We start from the raw sequence: 21,538 nt of genomic DNA, 5'->3' as shown, positions 1-21,538 counted from the left end.
CTAATCTGCTCATACATTTAGGACTATTGCTGGGTAGGGTTACAACTACAGCTGTTGCTAGAGGTATGGCTATAGGTAGGGTTAGAGCTTGGGTTAGTGCTAGAATTTGGGTTTAGGGTTATGACTATGGCTAGAGTTAAAGCTAGGTTTAGTGCTAGAGGTATGGCTATAGGTAGGGTTAGAGCTTGGGTTAGTGCTAGAATTTGGGTTTAGGGTTATGACTATGGCTAGAGTTAAAGCTAGGTTTAGTGCTAGAGGTATGGCTATAGGTAGGGTTAGAGCTTGGGTTAGTGCTAGAGTTTGGGTTTAGGGTTATGAATATGACTAGAGTTAGAGCTAGGGTTAGTGCTAGAGTGTGGGTGGATTTAGGGTTATGACTATGACTAGAGTTAGAGCTAGGGTTAGTGCTAGAGTGTGGGTGGATTTAGGGTTATGACTATGAATAGGTTTAGGGCTAGAGCTTGGGGTGGGTTTATTGTTATGGCTATGACAGGGGTTAGAGCTAGGGTTAGTGCTAGAGTTTGGGTGGGTTTATGGTTATGGCTATGACTAGGGTTAGAGCTAGGGTTAGTGCTAGAGTTTGGGGTGAGTTTAGGGTTCTGACTATGGCTTGAGATAGAGCTAGGGTTAGTGCTAGAATTTGGGATTTGCTTAGAGTCATGACTATGGCTAGAGATAGAGCTAGGGTTAGTGCTAGAATTTGGGGTGGGTTTAAGGTTATGGCTGCTAGAGTTTGGGGTTTGTTTAGATTATAACTATGGCTAGAGATAGAGCTAGGGTTAGTGCTAGAATTTGGGGTGGGTTTAAGGTTATGGCTGCTAGAGTTTGTGGTATGTTTAGGGTTATGTCTGTGGCTTGAGATAGAGCTAGGGTTAGTGCTAGAATTTGGGATGGATTTAAGGTTACGGCTGCTAGAGTTTGGGGTTTGTTTAGAGTTATGACTATGGCTAGAGATAGAACTAGAGTTAGTGCTAGAATTTGGGGTGGGTTTAAGGTTATGGCTGCTAGAGTTTGGGGTTTGCTTAGAGTTATAACTATGGCTTAAGATAGAGTTAGGGTTAGTGCTAGAATTTGGGGTGGGTTTAAGGTTATGGCTGCTAGGGTTTGGGGTGAGTTTATGGTTCTGACTATGGCTTGAGATAGAGCTAGGGTTAGTGCTAGAATGTGGGGTTTATTTAGAGTCTTGACTATGGCTAGAGATAGAGCTAGGGTTAGTGCTAGAATTTGGAGTGGGTTTAAGGTTATGGCTTCTAGAGTTTGGGGTTTGTTTAGAGCTATGACTATGGCTAGAGATAGAGCTAGAGTTAGTTCTAGAATTTGGTTTTAGGGTTATGGCTATGACTTGGTTGAAATTTAGGGTTAGTGCTAGAGTTGGGGGGTTAGGGATATGAATATGACTAGGTTTAGAAGTAGGGTTAGTGAAATAATTTGAGGTGGGTTTATGGTTATGACTATGACTAGGGTTAGTGCTAGAGTTTAGGGTGGGTTTAAGGTTATGACTGTGAATAGAGTTAGAGCTAAGGTTAGGGTTGGAGTTTGGGGTGGGTTTTAGGTTATGGCTAGAGTTAGAGCTAGGATTAAGGCTTGAGTTTGGATGGGTTTAGGGTTATGTCTATGACTAGGGTTAGAGCTAGGGTTAGGGCTATAGTTTGGGGTGGGTTTAAGGTTATGGCTATGAATAGGTTTATATTTAGGGTTAGTGGTAGAGTTTGGGTTATGTTTAGGGTTATAACTATGAGGCCGAATTATGAAAGGTCTTGCGGACCTGATCCGACAGTGCGAATCAGCAATACGCTCTCTGTATTCAGCATTGCACCAGCGGCTCACAAGAGCTGCTGGTGCAACGCCGCCCCCTGCTGACTCGTGGCCAATCAGCCACCAGCAGGGGGGTGTCAATCAACCCAATCGTATTCGATCAGGTTGAATTGCAGCAATTCCTGTCCGCCTCATCAGAGCAGGCAGACAGGGTTATGGAGCAGCGGTCTTTAGACCGCTGCTTCATAACTGGTGTTCCTGGCGAGTCAGGAACACAGCCCTTCAAGCTCCATACAGAGCTTGATAAATGGGCCTCTATGTCTAAGGTTACATCTAGAGAGGGTGATGAATATGGTTATAGCTATGTCTAAGGTTAGAGCTAGTGTTATGGTTAGAGATACTGCTATGGCTTGGGTTATGGCTAAGGTTAGGGTCAGTACCACTTCTATGAAAAAGGATAGCGTTGCTTGAAGTAAGTTCTAGGGTTTGGGTTCTTCTTTATCATCCAATGGTTTAACTGGAATTTGCATCCTCTAGTGTCAGTATTAACATTGATGCATCCACAGTCCATGGCAATGTACCTGTGAGTCACAATTCCTAAAAAGAACATTTAGAAACTATAGCTTTGAAAACAATTGCAGAGATTGTTACCCAATGTCATTATGTCTAGGTCCAAAGATGAATAGGGAATAACGTATTAGAGCTCTTACACTTGTCTTGTAGATGAGTTAATGATAACATTTCATGTCACAGTTATACTTTGTACTGGCAGACTGTCCTGGCTGTATATATTGTCCATCTGACAAATTAATGTGTAAGATAGAAAACTGAACTTTTTATTTTTTGTATTACAGCGGTATTGTGAAGATGCTGCTGAAACTGGTGACAGCTGTGAGGCTCCTGGACAGGAGACCACAAGGATTGAGGCTGAAACAATCTGCCAGAAGTTCCTTGGTGACCCATTCAGCTCATGTCACCATAAGGTAATAGTTTAACTGCTTATATTACATATCCATTTGGGCGTCTAACTGTAAATTTGCAAACATACAGTAAAAAGTATATTTTTGGTCCCCGATATTATAGAATATACTTTATATAATCCTCTTACTGAAAGAAAGTCTTCTTATATAGAAATCCTACTTACCCTGAATATCCCAGTACTAATTATATATAGGTCTTTACAATTAGAGAACACAATGTACAAAGTCTGCCTAGGAGAGCATAAGGATTTTATCTACTTGCTAAACATCAGTGGCCATAGATTTCTGTGTCAGTTTGTGACAATGTTTGTGACTGATTTGACTGAAGCTGTATGATCTTGTGGCTTCATGTTGGGTGTTTTGTGTCAGTTTGTGACAATGTTTGTGACTGATTTGACTGAAGCTGTATGATCTTGTGGCTTCATGTTGGGTGTTTTGTGTCAGTTTGTGACAATGTTTGTGACTGATTTGACTGAAGCTGTAAGATCTTGTGTCTTCATGTTGGGTGTTTTGTGTCAGTTTGTGACAATGTTTGTGACTGATTTGACTGAAGCTGTATGATCTTGTGTCTTCATGTTGGGTGTTTTGTGTGTCAGTTTGTGACAATGTTTGTGATTGATTTGACTGAAGCTGTATGATCTTGTGTCTTCATGTTGGGTGTTTTGTGTCAGTTTGTGACAATGTTTGTGATTGATTTGACTGAAGCTGTGTGATCTTGTGTCTTCATGTTGGGTGTTTTGTGTCAATTTGTGACAATGTTTGTGATTGATTTGACTGAAGCTGTAAGATCTTGTGTCTTCATGTTGGGTGTTTTCTGTGTCAGTTTGTGACAATGTTTGTGACTGATTTGACTGAAGCTGTATGATCTTGTGTCTTCATGTTGGGTGTTTTGTGTCAGTTTGTGACGCTGTTTGTGATTGATTTGACTGAAGCTGTGTGATCTTGTGTCTTCATGTTGGGTGTTTTGTGTCAGTTTGTGACAATGTTTGTGATTGATTTGACTGAAGCTGTATGATCTTGTGTCTTCATGTTGGGTGTTTTCTGTGTCAGTTTGTGACAATGTTTGTGACTGATTTGACTGAAGCTGTATGATCTTGTGTCTTCATGTTGGGTGTTTTGTGTCAGTTTGTGACGCTGTTTGTGATTGATTTGACTGAAGCTGTGTGATCTTGTGTCTTCATGTTGGGTGTTTTCTGTGTCAGTTTGTGACAATGTTTGTGACTGATTTGACTGAAGCTGTATGATCTTGTGTCTTCATGTTGGGTGTTTTGTGTCAGTTTGTGACAATGTTTGTGATTGATTTGACTGAAGCTGTATGATCTTGTGTCTTCATGTTGGGTGTTTTCTGTGTCAGTTTGTGACAATGTTTGTGACTGATTTGACTGAAGCTGTATGATCTTGTGTCTTCATGTTGGGTGTTTTGTGTCAGTTTGTGACAATGTTTGTGATTGATTTGACTGAAGCTGTATGATCTTGTGTCTTCATGTTGGGTGTTTTCTGTGTCAGTTTGTGACAATGTTTGTGATTGATTTGACTGAAGCTGTATGATCTTGTGTCTTCATGTTGGGTGTTTTGTGTCAGTTTGTGACAATGTTTGTGACTGATTTGACTGAAGCTGTATGATCTTGTGTCTTCATGTTGGGTGTTTTGTGTCAGTTTGTGACAATGTTTGTGACTGATTTGACTGAAGCTGTATGATCTTGTGTCTTCATGTTGGATGTTTTGTGTCAGTTTGTGACAATGTTTGTGACTGATTTGAATGAAGCTGTATGATCTTGTGTCTTCATGTTGGATGTTTTGTGTCAGTTTGTGACAATGTTTGTGACTGATTTGAATGAAGCTGTATGATCTTGTGTCTTCATGTTGGGTGTTTTCTGTGTCAGTTTGTGACAATGTTTGTGATTGATTTGACTGAAGCTGTGTGATCTTGTGTCTTCATGTTGGGTGTTTTCTGTGTCAGTTTGTGACAATGTTTGTGACTGATTTGACTGAAGCTGTATGATCTTGTGTCTTCATGTTGGGTGTTTTGTGTCAGTTTGTGACAATGTTTGTGACTGATTTGACTGAAGCTGTGTGATCCTGTGTCTTCATGTTGGGTGTTTTCTGTGTCAGTTTGTGACAATGTTTGTGACTGATTTGACTGAAGCTGTATGATTTTGTGTCTTCATGTTGGGTGTTTTGTGTCAGTTTGTGACAATGTTTGTGATTGATTTGACTGAAGCTGTATGATCTTGTGACTTCATGTTGGGTGTTTTCTGTGTCAGTTTGTGACAATGTTTGTGACTGATTTGACTGAAGCTGTGTGATCCTGTGTCTTCATGTTGGGTGTTTTCTGTGTCAGTTTGTGACAATGTTTGTGACTGATTTGACTGAAGCTGTATGATCTTGTGTCTTCATGTTGGGTGTTTTGTGTCAGTTTGTGACAATGTTTGTGATTGATTTGACTGAAGCTGTATGATCTTGTGTCTTCATGTTGGGTGTTTTCTGTGTCAGTTTGTGACAATGTTTGTGATTGATTTGACTGAAGCTGTATGATCTTGTGTCTTCATGTTGGGTGTTTTCTGTGTCAATTTGTGACAATGTTTGTGACTGATTTAACTGAAGCTGTATGATCTTGTGTCTTCATGTTGGGTGTTTTGTGTCAGTTTGTGACAATGTTTGTGACTGATTTGAATGAAGTTGTGTGATCTTGTGTCTTCATGTTGGGTGTTTTGTGTCAGTTTGTGACAATGTTTGTGACTGATTTGACTGAAGCTGTGTGATCTTGTGTCATCATGTTGGGTGTTTTGTGTCAGTTTGTGACAATGTTTGTGATTGATTTGACTGAAGCTGTATGATCTTGTGTCTTCATGTTGGATGTTTTCTGTGTCAGTTTGTGACAATGTTTGTGATTGATTTGACTGAAGCTGTATGATCTTGTGTCTTCATGTTGGGTGTTTTGTGTCAGTTTGTGACAATGTTTGTGACTGATTTGACTGAAGCTGTATGATCTTGTGTCTTCATGTTGGGTGTTTTGTGTCAGTTTGTGACAATGTTTGTGATTGATTTGACTGAAGCTGTATGATCTTGTGTCTTCATGTTGGGTGTTTTCTGTGTCAGTTTGTGACAATGTTTGTGACTGATTTGACTGAAGCTGTATGATCTTGTGTCATCATGTTGGGTGTTTTGTGTCAGTTTGTGACAATGTTTGTGATTGATTTGACTGAAGCTGTATGATCTTGTGTCTTCATGTTGGGTGTTTTCTGTGTCAGTTTGTGACAATGTTTGTGACTGATTTGACTGAAGCTGTATGATTTTGTGTCTTCATGTTGGGTGTTTTGTGTCAGTTTGTGACAATGTTTGTGATTGATTTGACTGAAGCTGTATGATCTTGTGTCTTCATGTTGGGTGTTTTCTGTGTCAGTTTGTGACAATGTTTGTGACTGATTTGACTGAAGCTGTATGATTTTGTGTCTTCATGTTGGGTGTTTTGTGTCAGTTTGTGACAATGTTTGTGATTGATTTGACTGAAGCTGTATGATCTTGTGACTTCATGTTGGGTGTTTTCTGTGTCAGTTTGTGACAATGTTTGTGACTGATTTGACTGAAGCTGTGTGATCCTGTGTCTTTATGTTGGGTGTTTTCTGTGTCAGTTTGTGACAATGTTTGTGACTGATTTGACTGAAGCTGTATGATCTTGTGTCTTCATGTTGGGTGTTTTGTGTCAGTTTGTGACAATGTTTGTGACTGATTTGACTGAAGCTGTATGATCTTGTGTCTTCATGTTGGGTGTTTTCTGTGTCAGTTTGTGACAATGTTTGTGACTGATTTGACTGAAGCTGTATGATCTTGTGTCTTCATGTTGGGTGTTTTCTGTGTCAGTTTGTGACAATGTTTGTGACTGATTTGACTGAAGCTGTATGATCTTGTGTCTTCATGTTGGATGTTTTGTGTCAGTTTGTGACAATGTTTGTGACTGATTTGACTGAAGCTGTGTGATCTTGTGTCTTCATGTTGGGTGTTTTCTGTGTCAGTTTGTGACAATGTTTGTGATTGATTTGACTGAAGCTGTATGATCTTGTGTCTTCATGTTGGGTGTTTTCTGTGTCAGTTTGTGACAATGTTTGTGACTGATTTGAATGAAGCTGTATGATCTTGTGTCTTCATGTTGGGTGTTTTCTGTGTCAGTTTGTGACAATGTTTGTGATTGATTTGACTGAAGCTGTGTGATCTTGTGTCTTCATGTTGGGTGTTTTGTGTCAGTTTGTGACAATGTTTGTGATTGATTTGACTGAAGCTGTATGATCTTGTGTCTTCATGTTGGGTGTTTTCTGTGTCAGTTTGTGACAATGTTTGTGACTGATTTGACTGAAGCTGTATGATCTTGTGTCTTCATGTTGGGTGTTTTGTGTCAGTTTGTGACAATGTTTGTGATTGATTTGACTGAAGCTGTATGATCTTGTGTCTTCATGTTGGGTGTTTTCTGTGTCAGTTTGTGACAATGTTTGTGATTGATTTGACTGAAGCTGTATGATCTTGTGTCTTCATGTTGGGTGTTTTGTGTCAGTTTGTGACAATGTTTGTGACTGATTTGACTGAAGCTGTATGGTCTTGTGTCTTCATGTTGGGTGTTTTGTGTGTCAGTTTGTGACGCTGTTTGTGACTGATTTGACTGAAGCTGTATGATCTTGTGTCTTCATGTTGGGTGTTTTCTGTGTCAGTTTGTGACAATGTTTGTGACTGATTTGACTGAAGCTGAGTGATCTTGTGTCTTCATGTTGGGTGTTTTCTGTGTCAGTTTGTGACAATGTTTGTGACTGATTTGACTGAAGCTGTATGATCTTGTGTCTTCATGTTGGATGTTTTGTGTCAGTTTGTGACAATGTTTGTGACTGATTTGACTGAAGCTGTATGATCTTGTGTCTTCATGTTGGATGTTTTGTGTCAGTTTGTGACAATGTTTGTGACTGATTTGAATGAAGCTGTATGATCTTGTGTCTTCATGTTGGATGTTTTGTGTCAGTTTGTGACAATGTTTGTGACTGATTTGAATGAAGCTGTATGATCTTGTGTCTTCATGTTGGGTGTTTTCTGTGTCAGTTTGTGACAATGTTTGTGATTGATTTGACTGAAGCTGTGTGATCTTGTGTCTTCATGTTGGGTGTTTTCTGTGTCAGTTTGTGACAATGTTTGTGATTGATTTGACTGAAGCTGTGTGATCTTGTGTCTTCATGTTGGGTGTTTTCTGTGTCAGTTTGTGACAATGTTTGTGACTGATTTGACTGAAGCTGTGTGATCTTGTGTCTTCATGTTGGGTGTTTTCTGTGTCAGTTTGTGACAATGTTTGTGACTGATTTGACTGAAGCTGTATGATTTTGTGTCTTCATGTTGGGTGTTTTGTGTCAGTTTGTGACAATGTTTGTGATTGATTTGACTGAAGCTGTATGATCTTGTGACTTCATGTTGGGTGTTTTCTGTGTCAGTTTGTGACAATGTTTGTGACTGATTTGACTGAAGCTGTGTGATCCTGTGTCTTCATGTTGGGTGTTTTCTGTGTCAGTTTGTGACAATGTTTGTGACTGATTTGACTGAAGCTGTATGATCTTGTGTCTTCATGTTGGGTGTTTTCTGTGTCAGTTTGTGACAATGTTTGTGACTGATTTGACTGAAGCTGTATGATCTTGTGTCTTCATGTTGGGTGTTTTCTGTGTCAGTTTGTGACAATGTTTGTGACTGATTTGACTGAAGCTGTATGATCTTGTGTCTTCATGTTGGGTGTTTTGTGTCAGTTTGTGACAATGTTTGTGATTGATTTGACTGAAGCTGTATGATCTTGTGTCTTCATGTTGGGTGTTTTCTGTGTCAGTTTGTGACAATGTTTGTGACTGATTTGACTGAAGCTGTATGATCTTGTGTCTTCATGTTGGGTGTTTTCTGTGTCAGTTTGTGACAATGTTTGTGACTGATTTGACTGAAGCTGTATGATCTTGTGTCTTCATGTTGGGTGTTTTGTGTCAGTTTGTGACAATGTTTGTGATTGATTTGACTGAAGCTGTATGATCTTGTGTCTTCATGTTGGGTGTTTTCTGTGTCAGTTTGTGACAATGTTTGTGACTGATTTGAATGAAGCTGTATGATCTTGTGTCTTCATGTTGGGTGTTTTCTGTGTCAGTTTGTGACAATGTTTGTGACTGATTTGAATGAAGCTGTATGATCTTGTGTCTTCATGTTGGGTGTTTTCTGTGTCAGTTTGTGACAATGTTTGTGACTGATTTGACTGAAGCTGTGTGATCTTGTGTCTTCATGTTGGGTGTTTTGTGTCAGTTTGTGACAATGTTTGTGATTGATTTGACTGAAGCTGTATGATCTTGTGTCTTCATGTTGGGTGTTTTCTGTGTCAGTTTGTGACAATGTTTGTGACTGATTTGACTGAAGCTGTATGATCTTGTGTCTTCATGTTGGGTGTTTTCTGTGTCAGTTTGTGACAATGTTTGTGACTGATTTGACTGAAGCTGTATGATCTTGTGTCTTCATGTTGGGTGTTTTCTGTGTCAGTTTGTGACAATGTTTGAGATTGATTTGACTGAAGCTGTGTGATCTTGTATCTTCATGTTGGGTGTTTTGTATCAGTTTGTGACAATGTTTGTGACTGATTTGACTGAAGCTGTATGATCTTGTGTCTTCATGTTGGGTGTTTTGTGTCAGTTTGTGACAATGTTTGTGATTGATTTGACTGAAGCTGTATGATCTTGTGTCTTCATGTTGGGTGTTTTCTGTGTCAGTTTGTGACAATGTTTGTGACTGATTTGACTGAAGCTGTATGATCTTGTGTCTTCATGTTGGGTGTTTTGTATCAGTTTGTGACAATGTTTGTGACTGATTTGACTGAAGCTGTATGATCTTGTGTCTTCATGTTGGGTGTTTTGTGTCAGTTTGTGACAATGTTTGTGATTGATTTGACTGAAGCTTTATGATCTTGTGTCTTCATGTTGGGTGTTTTGTATCAGTTTGTGACAATGTTTGTGACTGATTTGACTGAAGCTGTATGATCTTGTGTCTTCATGTTGGGTGTTTTCTGTGTCAGTTTGTGACAATGTTTGTGATTGATTTGACTGAAGCTTTATGATCTTGTGTCTTCATGTTGGGTGTTTTGTGTCAGTTTGTGACAATGTTTGTGATTGATTTGACTGAAGCTGTATGATCTTGTTTCTTCATGTTGGGTGTTTTCTGTGTCAGTTTGTGACAATGTTTGTGATTGATTTGACTGAAGCTGTATGATCTTGTGTCTTCATGTTGGATGTTTTCTGTGTCAGTTTGTGACAATGTTTGTGATTGATTTGACTGAAGCTGTATGATTTTGTGTCTTCATGTTGGGTGTTTTCTGTGTCAGTTTGTGACAATGTTTGTGATTGATTTGACTGAAGCTGTATGATCTTGTGTCTTCATGTTGGGTGTTTTCTGTGTCAGTTTGTGACAATGTTTGTGATTGATTTGACTGAAGCTGTATGATCTTGTGTCTTCATGTTGGGTGTTTTCTGTGTCAGTTTGTGACAATGTCTGTGACTGATTTGACTGAAGCTGTATGATCTTGTGTCTTCATGTTGGGTGTTTTCTGTGTCAGTTTGTGACAATGTTTGTGACTGATTTGACTGAAGCTGTAAGATCTTGTGTCTTCATGTTGGGTGTTTTCTGTGTCAGTTTGTGACAATGTTTGTGACTGATTTGACTGAAGCTGTATGATCTTGTGTCTTCATGTTGGGTGTTTTGTGTCAGTTTGTGACAATGTTTGTGATTGATTTGACTGAAGCTGTGTGATCTTGTGTCTTCATGTTGGGTGTTTTCTGTCAGTTTGTGACAATGTTTGTGACTGATTTGACTGAAGCTGTGTGATCTTGTGTCTTCATGTTGGGTGTTTTGTGTGTCAGTTTGTGACAATGTTTGTGACTGATTTGACTGAAGCTGTGTGATCTTGTGTCTTCATGTTGGGTGTTTTCTGTCAGTTTGTGACAATGTTTGTGACTGATTTGACTGAAGCTGTGTGATCTTGTGTCTTCATGTTGGATGTTTTGTGTCAGTTTGTGACAATGTTTGTGATTGATTTGACTGAAGCTGTATGATCTTGTGTCTTCATGTTGGGTGTTTTCTGTGTCAGTTTGTGACAATGTTTGTGACTGATTTGACTGAAGCTGTATGATCTTGTGTCTTCATGTTGGATGTTTTCTGTGTCAGTTTTGCATCTTTCAGTTGCAGGGCCGCCACTAGAACTTTGGGGCCCCTGACTTAACTATTGATCAGGGCCCCCCCTTGAGATTTTTGACCAAGTGACTAAAACGTATGTGCACTTTATTCTTAAGTGTCTATTTAAACTTGGAAATGTAGTAAAGGTAGTAACATACAAACACACAGACACACTCATACACTGAAACACACACACACACACACACTCACACATAAGGATTCAGATAAAGACACTCTAGCAGACATGCAAAGAAACACACTCAGACACAGACACCCAAACAGACACTCAGCACTTGTTTACATTGACCTGACAAGTAATGAGGTAAACTACAGTTTTGTAAAAAAAAAAAGGAGATTTAGAAAACAAAATAAGGAGTTCTCATTATCTTTTTGTAAAGGAAGATGCCAACTAAATGATGACAACAGCATGCAGTGGCTGAAAGGAAGGGTCCTGAACTGCCTAAACAGTAATTTAAAGGTTAAATGGTGGATTGGTGACTTCCGGAAAGGTCTAGTTAGTCTCAAAGTCAATAGAAAGATGTGAATAATCAGTAGTAAGGTCAATATGTCCTAAAAAGGAACAGACAATCGACACACACACACAAACTCAAACTTGCACATACACCCAAGGAAACACAGACAGAGACAGACTCAGAAAACACACAAAGACATACACACACAGAGAGACAACCACATAAAACACAGAAATACATACATACACACACCCTCACAGAGACACCCACAGAAAACACACACCCTCACAGAGACATCCCCAGAAAACACAGACATACATACATACACACACACACACACACCCTCACAGAGACATCCACAGAAAACACAGACATACACACCCACCCTCACAGAGGCATCCAGAGAAAATACACAAAGGCAAACATACACACACGCTCACAAAGACACCCATAGAAAAAGCTCAAAGACATATGCACACACATACACAGCCACCCTCACAGAGAGACCCACAGAAAAAAAAATACATACACACTCATAGAGATACAAACCAAAGCACAAAGACATAAACACAGACACCCACAGAAACACTCACAGGAGGAAACATTTATGCACCTTGCATCCCCTAAATCAACAGTGTGTGACATGCTTGATAAAAAAATTGCAGAAATTAAGAGATCACTTTATAAAGAATCATATTTGCAAATGTGCAAACAAAAATAATTCTGTGAATTCAAAATTGTACATTAATGATCTGGGTAGATGGCTAGATGAAGAAAAGTACTTTTAAAAGGTTGACATATGTTTGTTTGTTTTTTCCCCAACCAAGAGCACCACTTCAAATATAGTGTACAAATGTTCCCATCTGTCAGCTGTACTTGTGGATTTTGAAAATGCTGTACTCTATATGGTCTTGGTGGAACCATAAGCTGTGGTACTCATACCATTAGATCTGGTTAAATGCAGGATTTAGGCTTGCTGGTATGTATTTCAAAATTAAGTCAGCTGTAGTGTAGACTGAACAGTTGTAAGTTAACCTGTCTCATTTCAAACACTGAGCAATCTTAGTCTGAGAGTATAACATTTTATGCAGATGTAAAGATCTTAGATAAAATGCCTCCTTGCATCTGGAAAGTCTTTGCGTAAAGGGGCAGTAAACTGGAATATATATATATATATATATATATATATATATATATATATATATATATATATAAAAATTCATATCTGCCAAAAGGGCACCTACCATTTGTGTATTGAAAAGGAAACATTTTTGCATGGTTTTAAATATAGAATTTCTATAGCATTGTCAAATAAAAATGTGTTTTATGGACCCCTGACCCCACCATATAACTACTACCACACTGAAGTTACAATCCGAAAATGCACAAAGAAATAAAAAACATTTGCTAAGAAAGTCCTACCTCCTCTGCAAATGAAAGTGATCTGCCCTCTGACTCAGGCACACACTGTACAAACAAAGTGCAAAGTCTCTCTCCCACTGTGCATAGTGGTTTAGTGCACACTCAGAAATCCTCTCAAATGCTAATACTTTACTCCTTGTAATAACATTTCCCATGCTCAATTAAAAAAACAATTTTTTTTTTTAGTTCTTGCCTCATGGGGCCCCCCTGGCCCACTGGGCCCCTGACAGGAGTCACCCCTGTCACCCCCTGATGGCGACCCTGTTCAGTTGTGACGCAGTTTGTGACTGATATGACTGAAGCTGTATGATTTTGTGTCTTCATGTTGGATGTTTTCTGTGTTAGTTTGTGACAATGTTTGTGACTGATTTGACTGAAGCTGTATGATCTTGTGTCTTCATGTTGGGTGTTTTCTGTGTCAGTTTGTGACAATGTTTGTGATTGATGTGACTGAAGCTGTATGATCTTGTGTCTTCATGTTGGATGTTTTGTGTCAGTTTGTGACAATGTTTGTGACTGATTTGACTGAAGCTGTGTGATCTTGTGTCTTCATGTTGGGTGTTTTGTGTCAGTTTGTGACAATGTTTGTGACTGATTTGACTGAAGCTGTATGATTTTGTGTCTTCATGTTGGATGTTTTGTGTCAGTTTGTGACAATGTTTGTGACTGATTTGACTGAAGCTGTGTGATCTTGTGTCTTCATGTTGGGTGTTTTGTGTCAGTTTGTGACAATGTTTGTGATTGATTTGAATGAAGCTGTGTGATCTTGTGTCTTCATGTTGGGTGTTTTCTGTGTCAGTTTGTGACAATGTTTGTGACTGATTTGACTGAAGCTGTATGATCTTGTGTCTTCATGTTGGGTGTTTTGTGTCAGTTTGTGACAATGTTTGTGATTGATTTGACTGAAGCTGTATGATCTTGTGTCTTCATGTTGGGTGTTTTGTGTCAGTTTGTGACAATGTTTGTGACTGATTTGACTGAAGCTGTATGATCTTGTGTCTTCATGTTGGGTGTTTTCTGTGTCAGTTTGTGACAATGTTTGTGACTGATTTGACTGAAGCTGTGTGATCTTGTGTCTTCATGTTGGGTGTTTTGTGTCAGTTTGTGACAATGTTTGTGACTGATTTGACTGAAGCTGTGTGATCTTGTGTCTTCATGTTGGGTGTTTTGTGTCAGTTTGTGACAATGTTTGTGACTGATTTGACTGAAGCTGTATGATCTTGTGTCTTCATGTTGGGTGTTTTCTGTGTCAGTTTGTGACAATGTTTGTGACTGATTTGACTGAAGCTGTATGATCTTGTGTCTTCATGTTGGGTGTTTTCTGTGTCAGTTTGTGACAATGTTTGTGACTGATTTGACTGAAGCTGTGTGATCTTGTGTCTTCATGTTGGGTGTTTTGTGTCAGTTTGTGACAATGTTTGTGACTGATTTGACTGAAGCTGTATGATCTTGTGTCTTCATGTTGGGTGTTTTCTGTGTCAGTTTGTGACAATGTTTGTGACTGATTTGACTGAAGCTGTGTGATCTTGTATCTTCATGTTGGGTGTTTTCTGTGTCAGTTTGTGACAATGTTTGTGATTGATTTGACTGAAGCTGTATGATCTTGTGTCTTCATGTTGGGTGTTTTGTGTCAGTTTGTGACAATGTTTGTGACTGATTTGACTGAAGCTGTATGATCTTGTGTCTTCATGTTGGGTGTTTTCCGTGTCAGTTTGTGACAATGTTTGTGATTGATTTGACTGAAGCTGTGTGATCTTGTGTCTTCATGTTGGATGTTTTGTGTCAGTTTGTGACAATGTTTGTGATTGATTTGACTGAAGCTGTATGATCTTGTGTCTTCATGTTGGGTGTTTTGTGTCAGTTTGTGACAATGTTTGTGACTGATTTGACTGAAGCTGTATGATCTTGTGTCTTCATGTTGGGTGTTCTGTGTCAGTTTGTGACAATGTTTGTGATTGATTTGACTGAAGCTGTGTGATCTTGTGTCTTCATGTTGGGTGTTTTGTGTCAGTTTGTGACAATGTTTGTGACTGATTTGACTGAAGCTGTATGATCTTGTGTCTTCATGTTGGGTGTTTTCTGTGTCACTTTGTGACAATGTTTGTGACTGATTTGACTGAAGCTGTGTGATCTTGTATCTTCATGTTGGGTGTTTTGTGTGTCAGTTTGTGACAATGTTTGTGATTGATTTGACTGAAGCTGTATGATCTTGTGTCTTCATGTTGGGTGTTTTCTGTGTCAGTTTGTGACAATGTTTGTGATTGATTTGACTGAAGCTGTAAGATCTTGTGTCTTCATGTTGGATGTTTTGTGTGTCAGTTTGTGACAATGTTTGTGATTGATTTGACTGAAGCTGTGTGATCTTGTGTCTTCATGTTGGGTGTTTTGTGTCAGTTTGTGACAATGTTTGTGACTGATTTGACTGAAGCTGTATGATCTTGTGTCTTCATGTTGGATGTTTTGTGTGTCAGTTTGTGACAATGTTTGTGATTGATTTGACTGAAGCTGTGTGATCCTGTGTCTTCATGTTGGGTGTTTTGTGTCAATTTGTGACAATGTTTGTGACTGATTTGACTGAAGCTGTATGATCTTGTGTCTTCATGTTGGGTGTTTTGTGTCAGTTTGTGACAATGTTTGTGACTGATTTGACTGAAGCTGTATGATCTTGTGTCTTCATGTTGGATGTTTTGTGTGTCAGTTTGTGACAATGTTTGTGATTGATTTGACTGAAGCTGTGTGATCTTGTGTCTTCATGTTGGGTGTTTTGTGTCAATTTGTGACAATGTTTGTGATTGATTTGACTGAAGCTGTAAGATCTTGTGTCTTCATGTTGGGTGTTTTTTGTGTCAGTTTGTGACAATGTTTGTGACTGATTTGACTGAAGCTGTATGATCTTGTGTCTTCATGTTGGGTGTTTTTTGTGTCAGTTTGTGACAATGTTTGTGACTGATTTGACTGAAGCTGTAAGATCTTGTGTCTTCATGTTGGGTGTTTTTTGTGTCAGTTTGTGACAATGTTTGTGATTGATTTGACTGAAGCTGTATGATCTTGTGTCTTCATGTTGGGTGTTTTGTGTCAGTTTGTGACAATGTTTGTGACTGATTTGACTGAAGCTGTATGATCTTGTGTCTTCATGTTGGATGTTTTGTGTCAGTTTGTGACAATGTTTGTGATTGATTTGACTGAAGCTGTGTGATCTTGTGTCTTCATGTTGGATGTTTTGTGTCAGTTTGTGACAATGTTTGTGACTGATTTGACTGAAGCTGTATGATCTTGTGTCTTCATGTTGGGTGTTTTGTGTCAGTTTGTGACAATGTTTGTGATTGATTTGACTGAAGCTGTAAGATCTTGTGTCTTCATGTTGGGTGTTTTGTGTCAATTTGTGACAATGTTTGTGATTGATTTGACTGAAGCTGTAAGATCTTGTGTCTTCATGTTGGGTGTTTTTTGTGTCAGTTTGTGACAATGTTTGTGACTGATTTGACTGAAGCTGTATGATCTTGTGTCTTCATGTTGGGTGTTTTGTGTCAGTTTGTGACAATGTTTGTGACTGATTTGACTGAAGCTGTATGATCTTGTGTCTTCATGTTGGATGTTTTGTGTCAGTTTGTGACAATGTTTGTGACTGATTTGACTGAAGCTGTGTGATCTTGTGTCTTCATGTTGGGTGTTTTCTGTGTCAGTTTGTGACAATGTTTGTGACTGATTTGACTGAAGCTGTATGATCTTGTGTCTTCATGTTGGGTGTTTTCTGTGTCAGTTTGTGACAATGTTTGTGACTGATTTGACTGAAGCTGTGTGATCTTGTGTCTTCATGTTGGGTGTTTTCTGTGTCAGTTTGTGACAATGTTTGTGATTGATTTGACTGAAGCTGTATGATCTTGTGTCTTCATGTTGGGTGTTTTCTGTGTCAGTTTGTGACAATGTTTGTGATTGATTTGACTGAAGCTGTATGATCTTGTGTCTTCATGTTGGGTGTTTTCCGTGTCAGTTTGTGACAATGTTTGTGATTGATTTGACTGAAGCTGTGTGATCTTGTGTCTTCATGTTGGATGTTTTGTGTCAGTTTGTGACAATGTTTGTGATTGATTTGACTGAAGCTGTATGATCTTGTGTCTTCATGTTGGGTGTTTTGTGTCAGTTTGTGACAATGTTTGTGACTGATTTGACTGAAGCTGTATGATCTTGTGTCTTCATGTTGGGTGTTCTGTGTCAGTTTGTGACAATGTTTGTGATTGATTTGACTGAAGCTGTGTGATCTTGTGTCTTCATGTTGGGTGTTTTGTGTCAGTTTGTGACAATGTTTGTGACTGATTTGACTGAAGCTGTATGATCTTGTGTCTTCATGTTGGTGTTTTCTGTGTCACTTTGTGACAATGTTTGTGACTGATTTGACTGAAGCTGTGTGATCTTGTATCTTCATGTTGGGTGTTTTGTGTGTCAGTTTGTGACAATGTTTGTGATTGATTTGACTGAAGCTGTATGATCTTGTGTCTTCATGTTGGGTGTTTTCTGTGTCAGTTTGTGACAATGTTTGTGATTGATTTGACTGAAGCTGTAAGATCTTGTGTCTTCATGTTGGATGTTTTGTGTGTCAGTTTGTGACAATGTTTGTGATTGATTTGACTGAAGCTGTGTGATCTTGTGTCTTCATGTTGGGTGTTTTGTGTCAGTTTGTGACAATGTTTGTGACTGATTTGACTGAAGCTGTATGATCTTGTGTCTTCATGTTGGATGTTTTGTGTGTCAGTTTGTGACAATGTTTGTGATTGATTTGACTGAAGCTGTGTGATCCTGTGTCTTCATGTTGGGTGTTTTGTGTCAATTTGTGACAATGTTTGTGACTGATTTGACTGAAGCTGTATGATCTTGTGTCTTCATGTTGGGTGTTTTGTGTCAGTTTGTGACAATGTTTGTGACTGATTTGACTGAAGCTGTATGATCTTGTGTCTTCATGTTGGATGTTTTTTGTGTCAGTTTGTGACAATGTTTGTGATTGATTTGACTGAAGCTGTGTGATCCTGTGTCTTCATGTTGGGTGTTTTGTGTCAATTTGTGACAATGTTTGTGATTGATTTGACTGAAGCTGTAAGATCTTGTGTCTTCATGTTGGGTGTTTTTTGTGTCAGTTTGTGACAATGTTTGTGACTGATTTGACTGAAGCTGTATGATCTTGTGTCTTCATGTTGGGTGTTTTTTGTGTCAGTTTGTGACAATGTTTGTGACTGATTTGACTGAAGCTGTAAGATCTTGTGTCTTCATGTTGGGTGTTTTTTGTGTCAGTTTGTGACAATGTTTGTGATTGATTTGACTGAAGCTGTATGATCTTGTGTCTTCATGTTGGGTGTTTTGTGTCAGTTTGTGACAATGTTTGTGACTGATTTGACTGAAGCTGTATGATCTTGTGTCTTCATGTTGGATGTTTTGTCTCAGTTTGTGACAATGTTTGTGATTGATTTGACTGAAGCTGTGTGATCTTGTGTCTTCATGTTGGATGTTTTGTGTCAGTTTGTGACAATGTCTGTGACTGATTTGACTGAAGCTGTATGATCTTGTGTCTTCATGTTGGGTGTTTTGTGTCAGTTTGTGACAATGTTTGTGATTGATTTGACTGAAGCTGTAAGATCTTGTGTCTTCATGTTGGGTGTTTTGTGTCAATTTGTGACAATGTTTGTGATTGATTTGACTGAAGCTGTAAGATCTTGTGTCTTCATGTTGGGTGTTTTTTGTGTCAGTTTGTGACAATGTTTGTGACTGATTTGACTGAAGCTGTATGATCTTGTGTCTTCATGTTGGGTGTTTTGTGTCAGTTTGTGACAATGTTTGTGACTGATTTGACTGAAGCTGTATGATCTTGTGTCTTCATGTTGGATGTTTTGTGTCAGTTTGTGACAATGTTTGTGACTGATTTGACTGAAGCTGTGTGATCTTGTGTCTTCATGTTGGGTGTTTTCTGTGTCAGTTTGTGACAATGTTTGTGACTGATTTGACTGAAGCTGTATGATCTTGTGTCTTCATGTTGGGTGTTTTCTGTGTCAGTTTGTGACAATGTTTGTGACTGATTTGACTGAAGCTGTGTGATCTTGTGTCTTCATGTTGGGTGTTTTCTGTGTCAGTTTGTGACAATGTTTGTGATTGATTTGACTGAAGCTGTATGATCTTGTGTCTTCATGTTGGGTGTTTTCTGTGTCAGTTTGTGACAATGTTTGTGACTGATTTGACTGAAGCTGTGTGATCTTGTGTCTTCATGTTGGGTGTTTTCTGTGTCAGTTTGTGACAATGTTTGTGACTGATTTGACTGAAGCTGTATGATCTTGTGTCTTCATGTTGGGTGTTTTGTGTCAGTTTGTGACAATGTTTGTGACTGATTTGACTGAAGCTGTATGATCTTGTGTCTTCATGTTGGGTGTTTTGTGTCAGTTTGTGACAATGTTTGTGACTGATTTGACTGAAGCTGTATGATCTTGTGTCTTCATGTTGGGTGTTTTCTGTGTCAGTTTGTGACAATGTTTGTGACTGATTTGACTGAAGCTGTGTGATCTTGTGTCTTCATGTTGGGTGTTTTCTGTGTCAGTTTGTGACAATGTTTGTGATTGATTTGACTGAAGCTGTATGATCTTGTGTCTTCATGTTGGGTGTTTTCTGTGTCAGTTTGTGACAATGTTTGTGACTGATTTGACTGAAGCTGTATGATCTTGTGTCTTCATGTTGGGTGTTTTCTGTGTCAGTTTGTGACAATGTTTGTGACTGATTTGACTGAAGCTGTAAGATCTTGTGTCTTCATGTTGGGTGTTTTTTGTGTCAGTTTGTGACAATGTTTGTGACTGATTTGACTGAAGCTGTATGATCTTGTGTCTTCATGTTGGGTGTTTTGTGTCAGTTTGTGACAATGTTTGTGACTGATTTGACTGAAGCTGTGTGATCTTGTGTCTTCATGTTGGGTGTTTTCTGTGTCAGTTTGTGACAATGTTTGTGCCTGATTTGACTGAAGCTGTATGATCTTGTGTCTTCATGTTGGGTGTTTTGTGTCAGTTTGTGACAATGTTTGTGACTGATTTGACTGAAGCTGTATGATCTTGTGTCTTCATGTTGGGTGTTTTCTGTGTCAGTTTGTGACAATGTTTGTGACTGATTTGACTGAAGCTGTGTGATCTTGTGTCTTCATGTTGGGTGTTTTCTGTGTCAGTTTGTGACAATGTTTGTGACTGATTTGACTGAAGCTGTGTGATCTTGTGTCTTCATGTTGGGTGTTTTGTGTCAGTTTGTGACAATGTTTGTGATTGATTTGACTGAAGCTGTATGATCTTGTGTCTTCATGTTGGGTGTTTTCTGTGTCAGTTTGTGACAATGTCTGTGACTGATTTGACTGAAGCTGTATGATCTTGTGTCTTCATGTTGGGTGTTTTCTGTGTCAGTTTGTGACAATGTTTGTGACTGATTTGACTGAAGCTGTATGATCTTGTGTCTTCATGTTGGGTGTTTTGTGTCAGTTTGTGACAATGTTTGTGATTGATTTGACTGAAGCTGTGTGATCTTGTGTCTTCATGTTGGGTGTTTTCTGTGTCAGTTTGTGACAATGTTTGTGACTGATTTGACTGAAGCTGTATGATCTTGTGTCTTCATGTTGGGTGTTTTCTGTGTCAGTTTGTGACAATGTTTGTGACTGATTTGACTGAAGCTGTGTGATCTTGTGTCTTCATGTTGGATGTTTTCTGTATCAGTTTGTGACAATGTTTGTGACTGATGTGACTGAAGCTGTATGATCTTGTGTCTTCATGTTGGGTGTTTTCTGTGTCAGTTTGTGACAATGTTTGTGACTGATTTGACTGAAGCTGTGTGATCTTGTGTCTTCATGTTGGGTGTTTTCTGTGTCAGTTTGTGACAATGTTTGTGATTGATTTGACTGAAGCTGTGTGATCTTGTGTCTTCATGTTGGGTGTTTTCTGTGTCAGTTTGTGACAATGTTTGTGACTGATTTGACTGAAGCTGTATGATCTTGTGTCTTCATGTTGGGTGTTTTCTGTGTCAGTTTGTGACAATGTTTGTGACTGATTTGACTGAAGCTGTGTGATCTTGTGTCTTCATGTTGGGTGTTTTGTGTCAGTTTGTGACAATGTTTGTGACTGATGTGACTGAAGCTGTGTGATCTTGTGTCTTCATGTTGGGTGTTTTGTTTCAGTTTGTGACAATGTTTGTGATTGATTTGACTGAAGCTGTATGATCTTGTGTCTTCATGTTGGGTGTTTTCTGTGTCAGTTTGTGACAATGTTTGTGATTGATTTGACTGAAGCTGTATGATCTTGTGTCTTCATGTTGGATGTTTTGTGTCAGTTTGTGACGCTGTTTGTGACTGATTTAACTGAAGCTGTATGATCTCGTGTCTTCATGTTGGATGTTTTGTGTCAGTTTGTGACAATGTTTGTGACTGATTTGACTGAAGCTGTATGATCTTGTGTCTTCATGTTGGGTGTTTTCTGTGTCAGTTTGTGACAATGTTTGTGACTGATTTGACTGAAGCTGTATGATCTTGTGTCTTCATGTTGGGTGTTTTGTGTCAGTTTGTGACAATGTCTGTGACTGATTTGACTGAAGCTGTATGATCTTGTGTCTTCATGTTGGGTGTTTTGTGTCAGTTTGTGACAATGTTTGTGACTGATTTGACTGAAGCTGTATGATCCTGTGTCTTCATGT

The 21,538-nt window shown here is 38.9% G+C and overlaps 1 protein-coding gene across 1 annotated transcript in view; it reads left to right on the top strand.

The window, feature by feature from the left end:
- Positions 1–21,538, top strand: part of LOC128661241 (SCO-spondin-like) — a 624,208-nt gene that overhangs the window by 11,614 nt on the left and 591,056 nt on the right. Inside the window, exon 9 of the mRNA XM_053715520.1 lies at positions 2,610–2,738. Coding sequence (XP_053571495.1) covers positions 2,610–2,738 — 129 coding nt within the window. The remainder of the gene's footprint in view (positions 1–2,609; positions 2,739–21,538) is intronic.

The sequence above is a fragment of the Bombina bombina genome, chromosome 5 (assembly GCF_027579735.1).
Source record: "Bombina bombina isolate aBomBom1 chromosome 5, aBomBom1.pri, whole genome shotgun sequence".
Lineage (NCBI taxonomy): Eukaryota > Metazoa > Chordata > Amphibia > Anura > Bombinatoridae > Bombina > Bombina bombina.
Note: the sequence above shows the minus strand (reverse complement) of the source record. Positions and strands in the feature narration are given on the sequence as shown.